Source organism: Olea europaea, chromosome 5 (genome assembly GCF_002742605.1).
Source record: "Olea europaea var. sylvestris chromosome 5, O_europaea_v1, whole genome shotgun sequence".
NCBI classification, from domain to species: Eukaryota; Viridiplantae; Streptophyta; class Magnoliopsida; order Lamiales; family Oleaceae; genus Olea; species Olea europaea.
The window spans coordinates 8,976,802-8,988,439 of record NC_036241.1 but is presented as its reverse complement, the minus strand read 5'-3'; the positions used below and the strand labels follow the sequence as shown (position 1 = coordinate 8,988,439).

The following is an 11,638-nucleotide window of genomic DNA, read 5'->3' as shown; positions in this document are numbered from 1 at the left end:
AATAAGAAATTAATGCTAAGAATGTGGATTTTAAATTTTGGAAAAGGGAAGGAATGGCTATGTTATTGTCATGAACCGCAATAGATTTAGAGACGTTTTAGTAATTTAGCGTCGTTTAGGAAGATTTTGCAAATAGATAAATGTGTGATTAAAAATAAAGTTTGACTATTCGTGGATAATATTTATTAATTTTGTCAAACTAAAGCTTGCTTATTTCTAGCAATAGATTTAGAGACGTTTTAGTAATTTAGCGTCGTTTAGGAAGATTTTGCAAATAGATAAATGTGTGATTAAAAATAAAGTTTGACTATTCGTGGATAATATTTATTAATTTTGTCAAACTAAAGCTTGCTTATTTCTAACCCCTATTTGTTTTTTTTTATTATTATTAAATCAGATTTTTAATAGATTTAAATAAAAATTGTTAAAATGTGCGATCCAAAAGTTACAAAATTGTGAATTTAATGAAATATGCTTTATGGTTGTTGGCTTTAATTGAATTAATTTTGTATTTAATTTTTTAACTGAATCAGACAGCTGTATCTTAAAAATGCTTGTTCTCGGCTGAATCAAAGGAATATCTGAAAGGCAGAGATGGCCGAAAGAAAGAATATCTGTGTGGCAGAGACTTAAAACGGAGAGCGAGATCGAACCAGAGAGGGAGGCTGCTCAATAGTGATTATTCAGTTAGGTATTTGTGAGATCGCCCGAGGCAACCCACCACCTGACCCAAATGGAACGGGCGCCGTTCGCCACCTTCACGGTCGCCGTCTCAATGATCCTCCTCAGTTTTGCCGTTGAATCTTGTCTTTCGATTTTGCATCAGGATTTGATGATTAATACTAAGTATACTCCGCTCATCCTCAATCACGGCCTGGATACTACCACCACCACCATGGTCATGCCTTTGTATTATAATGACAGCAATAAGTTCGTCAATTCCGCCTCCAAACACTCCAGGCGCCACCTCCAGACTCGGCGCCCCCCCAACGCCCGAATGCCTCTCCATGATGATCTTCTCATTAATGGGTCAGTCGTGTTTCTTTTTCTCCGTTGGTTTAAATGTAAATCCATAAATTTTAATGAATTCACCTCCATCACCTGATTTGCGTTGACTTGTTAACTGGATCCAGCCTGAGTTCATGTACACCTGATTCAGGATAGAATATTTATGATTTTATGTATGAGATATGATCTGATGGGTGGGATGGGTTGATTATGATGTGCAGGTATTACACGACTCGACTATGGATCGGGACACCTCCGCAGAGATTTGCTCTTATAGTTGACACGGGAAGTACGGTTACTTATGTTCCCTGTGCTAGCTGCGAACAGTGTGGCAAGCATCAGGTCATTCCTCACTTTTTGGATTGTTGCTTTTGCTGAGGGCAAAACCGTTCAATTTTTTAAAATGAAACTTGAGATGTTGCTACGGTGTAGTTTTTCATATTTGTCCTTAACAACCATAATTCAGAGTTTATTACATCTTGTTCCTATCTAGATGGTAATTTTAATTGATGGGGGTTTTATACTTCTTGTGAAAGTAAGGTATTTTAAAAGTGTTCTCCTTTTATTTACACAGTGCATATGAATTTTCTCTTTAAAGACCCTTACGTTGATCTTCATTGCCTAGAGTAATTGAGATGACTTCCTGGAAAGAAAGTAGCCAAAATTAAAAAGAGAGGAAATTCAAAACCAAAGAGAGTGACATTGATGAAGGGACCCCATATCAATGGATGATCATTTTTGTGGGAGAAAGTGGCAATGGAACTCAGGTCAAGCAATTTTCATTCAGCGAATCAGGGTGGAACTTTACATACATAGTTTTATAATTTGCTTATGATTATGGATGATAGTATTTTCTTCTTGTTCTCTCTTATTCAATTTTTGGTGCTTCTTATGTCTTTTACTTTTCTGAGCTAAGAGTATCTATTATTATTATTGCATTTATAAGTTAGTCTGTGTCATTGTCTACTTTTTATGTGTGAATTGATTGTGTCCTTGAGTTTGGCTCTCATCACTGGCAAGGCTCTCAGAATTTATACAATTGGCAAGATGTGTTTTGGTTGCTTTTCAAGCTTCTTTTGCTTTACAAGCTCATGTTATTTATTTATTTATATTTTTTTATGTGAAATCTGCACTTTGTTTTTGTTTATATGTTCTTTGAATAATTGCAGTTAGAACTTTTTCTTTCAATAGGATCCAAAGTTTCAGCCAGAACTGTCGAGCACCTATCAACCTGTAAAGTGCAATATTGATTGCAGCTGCGATAATGACAGGAAGCAATGTACATATGAGAGGCAATATGCTGAAATGAGTTCTAGCAGCGGAGTGTTGGGCCAGGACATTGTTTCCTTTGGCAACCAAAGTGAACTTCCACCCCAACGAGCTGTTTTTGGCTGTGAAAATGTGGAAACAGGTGACCTTTACAGTCAACATGCTGATGGCATTATGGGTCTGGGTCATGGAGATCTTAGTATTGTGGATCAGCTTGTTGATAAAGGTGTTATTAGTGATTCATTCTCCCTATGCTATGGTGGTATGGATGTGGGTGGTGGAGCAATGGTTCTTGGTGGAATTGTCCCTCCCAGTGACATGGTTTTTGCCCGTTCAGATCCTGATCGCAGGTATGTTTTGAGAAATTGTTACAATATCATAAACAATTTGTTAGGTATTTTCCTAACAAAATATGCTCGTTACATTTCATGCATTTACTCTAGTTTTGGGTGGTAACAGTCCATATTACAATATTGATCTGAAGGAGATACATGTTGCTGGTAAGGCGCTTCCTTTGTGGATGAGATCGTGCATCATTAACACCCATATCCATTCTATAAGAACATCTCCAGTGATGATGTAAAATAGAAGTTGTCTTCAAAGTGACTAAAAATCTCTCAAATCGAGAAATGCAAATTGCATTTTTCAACATATTATTATTTCTTTTTTAACATCGCAAAAAGTGAATTTATTAGATATTTCTATTTTGGAGATTTGAATTTAGATCCATCAAAATGCAGAGTAATTTTGGAAATATTAATTTACACCACCACTAGAAATGCTCTCAATAAACAAATATGGAATTTTTCTAATTCGAACGGTACGATCCACACTTGAAAACCACAAATCATTTGTGCCCATACAAGCACAACAAATGTATCAACACCATATGTACTCGGTGGAGAAAGGTGTTGATTAGTGAATTCTGCAAAACAAACATGAAGGCGAAGAACATAAATGACATAATAATAAATGAATCTACAACAGCTTTAAAGAGCAAGGACGATGAAGAGACGGGATAGAATCTGAATCGAAAGTTGAAGAAATGATGATGTACAATATGAAAAAGACGAGATCAGCCAACGTGGGAAATACAACGAATAACTCAAGAAGATTCAAAATCTAGATCTGTTAGGTTTCTATTTGTTATTTTTGAGATGCAAAAGAATCAAGAAGACAGTTTCCATTGGAATTTCTGGCCTTCGTTTCTTTTGAATCCACGAAGAATTTCATCGAGCCATTATTACTATTCTATCAAACAATCACAAATAGAAAGACTATTTCAAGTTACAAAGTATTGAAGGAAAGGTCATATGCTAAATAAGGACATGATATCATGTAATCGCAGAGTTGAAGCTTATAGTTCGTGCCATTCTTGCTCAAATGCTATGCCTCGAGACCGGTTCCATTTCGTGCAACCTTTGCTCTGTAAAGGCGCTTTAAGCTTTTACTGAGCCTTCGACGTTGAACGGGTGGATGGGCCGTGCAACAATTTGACAAACCCAAAGAAGCTTAGTTTTCCATCAGTTTGTCTTATCCAGTCATGGAGAACAGCATGGACTGGCACTGAAGGACTAAGTCCAAGTTCCTGAAGTTTTAAGATAAATTATAACAAATAATTTTGTAGCTTCTAATAGCCTGAACTCTTAGATGATGTGATTAGTGAGATCGAATAAGAGACTGAGAGTGCATCTGGTTTGCCGTTTTGAGGCAATTTTCAGTTTTCTAAAACACTCAAAATGTATTTGGTATGTTATTTTTTAAAACATGTTTTGCAAAACAAGGAAAATTTTATAACACAAAACTCAAAATGACTTTTTGACGTTTTGAGTGTTTTCAAGAAGCTCAAAACAAGGAAAAAGAACTTAAATATTTCTCAAAGTAAAATAATTAATAAAATCATACAAAACCTACCCAAATACAAATACCAATCTATCAATCTCTCCCTCTCCCTCTCAATTTCTTATTTACATATGATTTCGATGCAATTATTGGAGATATACCAACTTTAAAATTTATGTTTTCTGATCACATATCAGCATAAAATTGATATGTTTTACTAAATAATCAAATTAAATGAAAAAATGTCATAAAATTATTTCTAAAATTTTTAAACCAAGTGCGTCTTCTACTTTTTTTGTTTTGAGAAATAATTTTTTCGAATGACAAACTAAACGCTTTTTCTGGAATCTTAAAATAATCCCTTGAAGCAGAAAATAGAAAATGAATTCAAAACTGTAAACAAAAAATAGAAATGCACACCAAATACACCCTAATAATCTAAAATCAGAAAACTCGACTTACTGATGCAAGTTCCTCGATGAGAATAATCCTGTTTCCATCCTTCTCAAAATTCTCATATGCAGAACGAGCATGTTGCTCCCATCGGTCGAGTGCCTCCAACTGATGAACACTTAAAGCAGCTGCACAGAATTCTTCAAAATACATCCTTCTATATTGAAGCACATTTAGCTGTCGTTGAACAACAAATAAACTGCATTAATCCATGGATTTCAAGTTTCGACAAAAAACACAGATTGAGCACAGGCACCTAAAAAGAAGCGATCCATACTTACTGATGCAAGGAAATGGGGAATTTGATACTCCTTCATGATGTTGGTAGCATTTTTCATCAGTGCCTGCTTAGAACCAGATAATGGGAAATGCTTTATTCAACTGAGTTGGGAGAGAGAGTGATTACTGGTTTTGAGGGCGAGAAAATCAAATAAACTAACCGCTTCTATATTTTCAAAAGCTATGCCACCACTTTCGTTTGGCCCCAACAATACATATTGCTCCTTAAGATAAAAGAGTTCGTCCGCAGTCAATGTCTTAGATAGAGCCTGCCAGGAGATGTGAACAAATTACATTAAAGTTCAGGAAACCACAAAACTAGAACAGTAAAATTCATTAAGCACGGTAGAAGAAAGTGTACCGCACGTTGTAAATATCGTGTTATGAAATCTAACTTTTGAAAAATTCTGAGAACTAAGAGCAAAATAAAATGACAGAAAATTTCTAAAGATATATTGTGAAGCTCTGAAGTGCACGTTATCCTTTGAATACAATTACTCTCTTTCTTCAGTTACAACTACTAAGAAGGAAGAAATGAGTGTATATGTTTAAAGGATTTGCAACTTCACCGTGAGCCCTTCCATCAACTAAGTTTCTTAAAGGAAAATTTAACTAGAGCTTGATAAAATTTACAAGGACCCACCCCCTTAAAAAGTCAATAGAGATTATAGACATATAAAAGGTTTATATGATAAATTGTAGAGCCTAATGTAATTATTTGCATCATTACTTGTTCAATTATATACACACCCTTAAGGCAGCCTTACGCAAAGAAGATGATCGCATATACGCTTTCATTAGTCTGAATATAAGAGTATCGAGTTGTACTTTCACGTTATTGTAATTTCGGATCCATGGATGACCTGCAAAAGAAAGATTATAAAAGGTATAAAAAATGAGGAAAATAAGCTTCTTAACTCTAACCAACGACCCAACAATTAAACTGGTGACCAACCATTTGGACCCATGACCTGGTGACCTTGATAGACAGATCAGGTTTCAAAACTATGATAGTGAGAGAGAGAGAGAGAGACTCACATAGAGCCTGAGCAGCCGTCATCCGTTTTCGAGGGTCTTTGTACAATAAGCGTTTGATAAAATCCTTTGCCTCTGACGATAATGAAGGCCAAGGGGCTTCCTCAAAACTTGGATCAGCTCTCAAGACTGCCCGAAATATGCCGGATTCTGTTCGAGCCCAAAATGGGCGACTACCACATAACAAAATATAAGCTATTACGCCTATACTCCACACATCGGCCTCTGTACTGTATGATCTATGTAAAACTTCAGGTGCGACGTAATATGCACTTCCAACAATGTCATTAAGCTTTTCATCTGCATATGATTGTTATTATTGAATCCAATCCAAATCTTAAAAGATAATGTAAAAATTATGCTCCTAGGACTCCAGCTATAGAAGACTAACCTGGTCTAACAAAATCTGATAAGCCAAAGTCGATAAGTTTCAACTCAGAATTTTCATCCTTGGAGGTAAACAGAAAATTCTGAATACAGAAGATTATAAGTTTGACAATGACTACATAAAGAAAGTACGAAATCATAATCCTAAAGTTAGCATGCACAAAAGTGGACCATCAATAGGCATCAAATGCATCGAAAGCCAAGAAGTAATCACCATGTACGAGAAGGGAAACCACTTTTGTTACCTCAGGTTTAAGATCTCGGTGCACCACACCCTGGAAATGACAAAATACTACAACATTTAGAATCTGTACCATAACAGCCTTTGCATCATCTTCTGAGTATTTCCCACCTCTAATAAAGCAAATAAAAATACAAAAAATGCTGATTATGGTTATGAATACAAAATGGCGGTTAACATTTAAAAGAACGTTATCAAAAAAACACCTTGCAAGTATTCTATCTAGAAGCTCTCCTCCTTGGCACAGCCTGAAAATCACAAGCGAGGAAATTAACGTTCCATGTAGTGGCAATCTTTTGATGATACACAGTATTCTCTTTTTTCACTATTAAATAACTCAATTTGATTGGGTAAATTAAATTCTTTTTAAGCATATTTTCCTATCAATTAATTAATTTATTTAATTGAAAAATGATTTAAATTAGTATTGAACTGGAGTTTCTCACCATATAAACTTTTTTCTAAAAACTCAAATTGATGAAAAACGCTTCCAAAAAATGTTCTTAAACTGCCTCAAGCCACACCCATTTACTCAATTACAAAGAAGGTAATAATCAGAATAGTCAAAGAGGCCAATATCTAAGATAATAGAAAATCTTAAACGAATCCATTCTTACTCCATTACGACATAGACATTATCATTATCTTCAAAAGCATCATAGAATTGTACAAGATTGCTATGTCCTGTCAAGGCACGCAATATTTTAACCTCCTTTCTTATATCCTCAATAGCAATTGCTGTAGTCATCTGGCAACAAAACATGGAAAAAAACCGAAACGGCATAAGAAAAAATAAAGTATAGCAGCAAGAAGTCACACATAGGAAATATGTGAAGCCTTATCCGTTGAGTAATGATATTTAGCCCCACTGGGATTACAACCCCAATCTAGGTGACATTAATGTGGTGTTAAATGATAGATGAAATTAAATGTCTGAACCACAGTCTAGTTGACGTTAACGTGGTATTAAATGATAGCTCAAATTAAATAAGACATTTAATTTCATATTTCATTCAGCCTATCATTTAGCACCACCTAAACAAGAGTTGTAACGTCGATGAGGCTGCATAGCATTATTCTTATCTATTAATAAAATGGAAATAGTTGACTACATCTTGAATAGCATACCGTTGAATGGTTAAAAAAAAAAACCTTAAAGTGTGACGAAAGAAAGAGCAGTTTGAACCAGAGAGCACTAATTAGCAAGCTATGCAGCCTGTAGATGGAAATCGCATACAACAACAAAGCATCCAATTTGAGATCTATAACTAGCTATAGCAATTAACTCAAGCACAGATCACTGTTGAACCACATCTGAGAACATAAGCTATTATAGAGGGAACACGTTTAGGGTTTTAAATGAGATAATTCAAAGTGCTGGTATTAGTGTGCGTAGAGGATTTAATTTCAAGTTTTTCAGCCACCATTTCTTAAAATTATGAATGTTAGATTTTTAATATAAACAAATTTGGCATACACTTGAGTGGACATGTTGAATAAATTTAAATAAATAAACACGTTTCTTCTCCAATAGCTGAGGCCCTTTCTTTTAGTCTTTTTCAGCTGTTTCTTATTACAAGTGAATTTGGACTTTCTAAAGGTGGTTCAACAATTACCTCATCTACTCCTGTCCTGTGTTCATTAAAGAAGAAAAAACAGATAAAATTTCCTCCTCAAACCCTCATGGAACTTAAACCTCAAGAAGCTATCTTTTCATATACGAAAGGAGATTACAAATCCAAAAAAATCTTAAAATACTGCTATTTTAGCTCCCAAAGGGCTTTTAGAAACAAAAGATGTAGTCCAATCAACCTGTATTCTATGAGTAGAGACAAACATCATTCTAGCCTATTGAGGAAAAATTCATTTCAGTCCCACCATCACAGTTTAAGAAGCTTGCCAAGGTTACATACATGACAGAAGGAACTAAGATTATGTACCATCTTATCTTTCATTTGGTCTCGTAGGAATCAATAAATTTATTATACCATTCATGCTTTGTTTCACCCAACCTTCATACTCTCATGGATAGATCACCCAGGTTCGGGTCCCTAAACCGTGAAAATGGGGTTGTGGAGGACCACGATTGGGAATTGTTTGATTGTCTTTCTCTGAGGAAGAGGCAAAATATAATTAGCTTGAATTCGGGACTGGATAGAGGGCTCAGAGGTATGAGTTGATCGGAGATAAGCATACGTTGAATTCTCAATTGAGCAAGGTTTATAACCAAGATCACTTATTGAGCAAGGTCCTTGACCATATAATAATCAGATTCTTCAATACCAACATCCCTGCTCAACAAAAGGGCGTATCATAGGACCTTATGCGATAAATGAAATCTTAATCCCTCGATTATGTGACAAAGAACCATATAGACCCGGTCAAGACACCAGTGCATTTCTTACATTAATCTGCGTAAGAGCCGGACAATCCAACTCGTGATCGACAGTTCATCATCTAGTCCTTTTGCAATCCTGTAAAACTTGTGAATAGTCATCTTGAATTGTAAGCTCATAGATATTCTTCTCGGAAATCCAATAAACTACCAACAAGAATAGTCCTTTTGCAATCTTGTAAAACTTGTGAATAGTCATCTTGAATTGTAAACTCATAGATATTCTTCACGGAAATCCAATAAACTACCAACAAGAATTTGTGAACAAAACCACGACTTTAAAAGAAAGTTCAGTACAAGTATTATCACGAAAATTTCCTAAATACCGTAGGCATTTAACATAAAGAAGGTATTTAAAGAAGTATAAGACGACTGGCCTTTAAGAGGGAACCAAAATCTCAATACTTTAAACCATAAGTATTATATAGTATTATTGATAAATCATATATACCTTTGCCTTGGGAATAGTCTTGACAGCAACTTTTTGGCCTTTAAGCTTCCCTTTCATGGAAATGGCAGAACATGTATACCCAAAATGTCCTCGTCCCACTTCTTCCTTAACCTCGTACCTACTCGTGAACTGCATAGGAAACCCAAAACTTTTATTCAACTCCGCCGTCTCGCAGCCCTTCTCCGCCTCCATTACCCCTTTATCTCTCGACTTCGCTGCCTCGTCACCGCCACGCCTCCTCAATAGCATCGCCTTCAGGTGCTTCGCCGGCGACGGCGGTGGAAATGGCATCTTCAATATCTTCGGCTGCGGTGTCCCCCCAGCCGCCGGCGGGGAAGATTTCTTGGAAGAGAAGGAACGGGCGGGACTCGGGCTGTAGAATGAGAAGAACGGCGACTTCTTCCCTGCTTTTTCGACGCCATCTTCTCTCACCGGAGTTTCGAGATTAATGGTAGATTCCGGGATTTGCGGTAGTTCCAAAGTTTCTCTTTTGGAATAGGGATTGCGTTTTTGATGAGGCTTTGAGCTGCAGGCTCCCATGGTGACCCTGCAACCCCTTTGCTGATCGGAGAAGAAAAGCTGCTTAGAGTTGTGATGGCGAAAAAGAATCCATGCAGTTGAGCAAAAATTATCGAGAAAAGGACTAAGATTCTTTGAAATGTCAGCAGTAGCGATTTAAAAGAGAGGATATGAGAGCAATTACGAGAGAAGATAGTGAAACTTCTACTTCATTTCACGAATGGCGGTAGATAGTTATTGCGGAGAAGATAGATTACGATGGTCAGATCTGTACAATACGGGCCCCACAACTTTCGACCTCGCCCGTATGTTAGAAAAAAGGCTTTATAGAGTTAGAACTGAGCTCCACGTATAGGATCAATTTTTTTCATAGATTTAGGGCCTATAGAATCAATTTTTTTTTTATCGTTATAGAGAAAAACTTGTGAGTGTTAAAGTAAAAAGTGACAAGCCGATTTAAAAAAATAATAGTCAAAAAATTAATTTTTTTGAGTGAAAAATCATAACCAAACGAGGGCTTAGATGATTTCCAATACTCTATATCTCTTTAATAATAATTAAAAAAAAATATATTCTATAATTTAAAGAGAGAAATGCTATTCGTACAGACCCTGTGCAAATGGGTCTGTACAAGGAGTTTATTCCATTTAAAGATCACCTATGAATTTACAAAATTAAAATTTGAAAGTACTCCAATAAGCATTTTATATGAGAAAAATGTAGCAGCGACCCCTAACTTTTTACTTTTTTATAGATTTTATCTTAACCTTCATTTTATGCCAATCACAGTCTCAAACCCTTCAAAAATATGCACTTTGGGTCCAAATGAATGGAAAATGTCTATTTGACCGTTAATTGACTAGAAAAATATCACAATTAGATATTTTGACCATTTTAAGTAAAGGCATTTTCCTCAATCCTATAATAACTTTATATTCTTCAATAAAAATACATTTATAAAATAAGGAATAACTAAATCAAACAACAAAAACAGAAAAATAAAAAATCAAACCTATCTTCTTCACACCAAAATCGAACCCAAAATTAGAAAACTCATTGTCGCTGCCGTCTCCACCAAAACTAATCGACCCTCGTCACAACCACCGCCACACCCACACTCGCACCCATATTTGAGCCTACTTTGAATCACTTAAACACCGACCAACCGTCGCCCAAATCACCAGATATCCATACCATCGGAAAGCCTTCATTCATTCTTCACAATCCACCCAACCACCAACCACAACTTCGTCAAATTTGGTTGAAAATTCGACCCAAAACAGGCTACCACGCACCAAAAAATGGACGGAATCCTCACTTCCAATGATACCCATGCCAAACCCACCTTCCAAGTTGACCAAGCACCTCAATACACACCTATTGATACCCTTGTAACATGAAACAAAGCTTTAAAATCAGAAATAAAACGGCAACAGTCCAAAGGCAATGAACCATGCACCTTCAATCCCAAACTTCAGCTCCGACATTACAAACGACGGTCGTGCACCACCACCATTGTCTTCTACTCATCATGACGAACAAGATGTACTCATGAATTTTCATCAATTTTCCTCGAATCAGCCAATTAGTGGATCTATAGTTCATACTGGATGGTGATTTTTCTTGGGAAAAATTGTAGCAGTGGTGGAGACCAGGTTACCAAATGGTGTTGGCAACGAAAAATAGAGATTGTGGTGTGGTGGCATTTCCCTAATGTTTTCCAATGAAGAGATGAAGGAGATAATGGCGAAGATGCATT

At 36.1% G+C, this 11,638-nt stretch overlaps 2 protein-coding genes across 5 annotated transcripts; one reads left to right on the top strand and one right to left on the bottom strand.

The window, feature by feature from the left end:
• The first annotated feature begins 546 nt into the window (after positions 1-546).
• Positions 547-2,860, top strand: LOC111394210 (aspartic proteinase CDR1-like). The gene is made up of 4 exons (XM_023019973.1): positions 547-1,029; positions 1,230-1,350; positions 2,200-2,627; positions 2,737-2,860. Exons 1-4 carry the CDS (start codon positions 734-736, stop codon positions 2,858-2,860), a joined length of 969 nt encoding a protein of 322 aa, XP_022875741.1. The 5' UTR covers positions 547-733.
• Positions 2,861-3,331: 471 nt separating this feature from the next.
• Positions 3,332-10,165, bottom strand: LOC111394558 (CDPK-related protein kinase-like). Of its 4 annotated transcripts, none has more exons than XR_002702639.1 (11): positions 9,361-10,165; positions 7,132-7,262; positions 6,721-6,762; positions 6,519-6,627; positions 6,278-6,356; positions 5,890-6,186; positions 5,602-5,714; positions 5,013-5,120; positions 4,854-4,916; positions 4,582-4,771; positions 3,332-3,865 (listed from the first exon to the last, which is right to left on the bottom strand). XR_002702639.1 is itself a non-coding variant. In XM_023020423.1 (11 exons), the coding sequence occupies exons 1-11, from the start codon at positions 9,898-9,900 to the stop codon at positions 3,725-3,727; spliced, it is 1,791 nt and encodes a 596-aa protein (XP_022876191.1). In that variant the 3' UTR covers positions 3,332-3,724. The 4 variants fall into 4 exon arrangements, 2 of the variants coding, with proteins under 2 accessions (XP_022876191.1, XP_022876192.1); XR_002702640.1 differs by having other exon boundaries at positions 4,582-4,749; positions 4,850-4,916; positions 9,361-10,164; XM_023020423.1 differs by having other exon boundaries at positions 4,582-4,749; positions 9,361-9,900.
• Between the last annotated feature and the right edge of the window lie 1,473 nt (positions 10,166-11,638).

What these genes read in the sequence shown, in the direction of transcription:
- LOC111394210 (XM_023019973.1), top strand. Translation starts at nt 734, where the DNA reads ATGGAACGGGCGCCGTTCGCCACCTTCACGGTCGCCGTCTCAATGATC. An exon ending in AACAGTGTGGCAAGCATCAG is followed by an intron (nt 1,351 to 2,199) that starts GTCATTCCTCAC and finishes TTCTTTCAATAG; the next exon opens with GATCCAAAGTTTCAGCCAGA. An exon ending in CGTTCAGATCCTGATCGCAG is followed by an intron (nt 2,628 to 2,736) that starts GTATGTTTTGAG and finishes GGGTGGTAACAG; the next exon opens with TCCATATTACAATATTGATC.
- LOC111394558 (XM_023020423.1), bottom strand. Translation starts at nt 9,900, where the DNA reads ATGGGAGCCTGCAGCTCAAAGCCTCATCAAAAACGCAATCCCTATTCC. An exon ending in AATGTCTATGTCGTAATGGA is followed by an intron (nt 6,763 to 7,131) that starts GTAAGAATGGAT and finishes TGTGATTTTCAG; the next exon opens with GCTGTGCCAAGGAGGAGAGC. An exon ending in ACCGAGATCTTAAACCTGAG is followed by an intron (nt 6,357 to 6,518) that starts GTAACAAAAGTG and finishes TTCTGTATTCAG; the next exon opens with AATTTTCTGTTTACCTCCAA.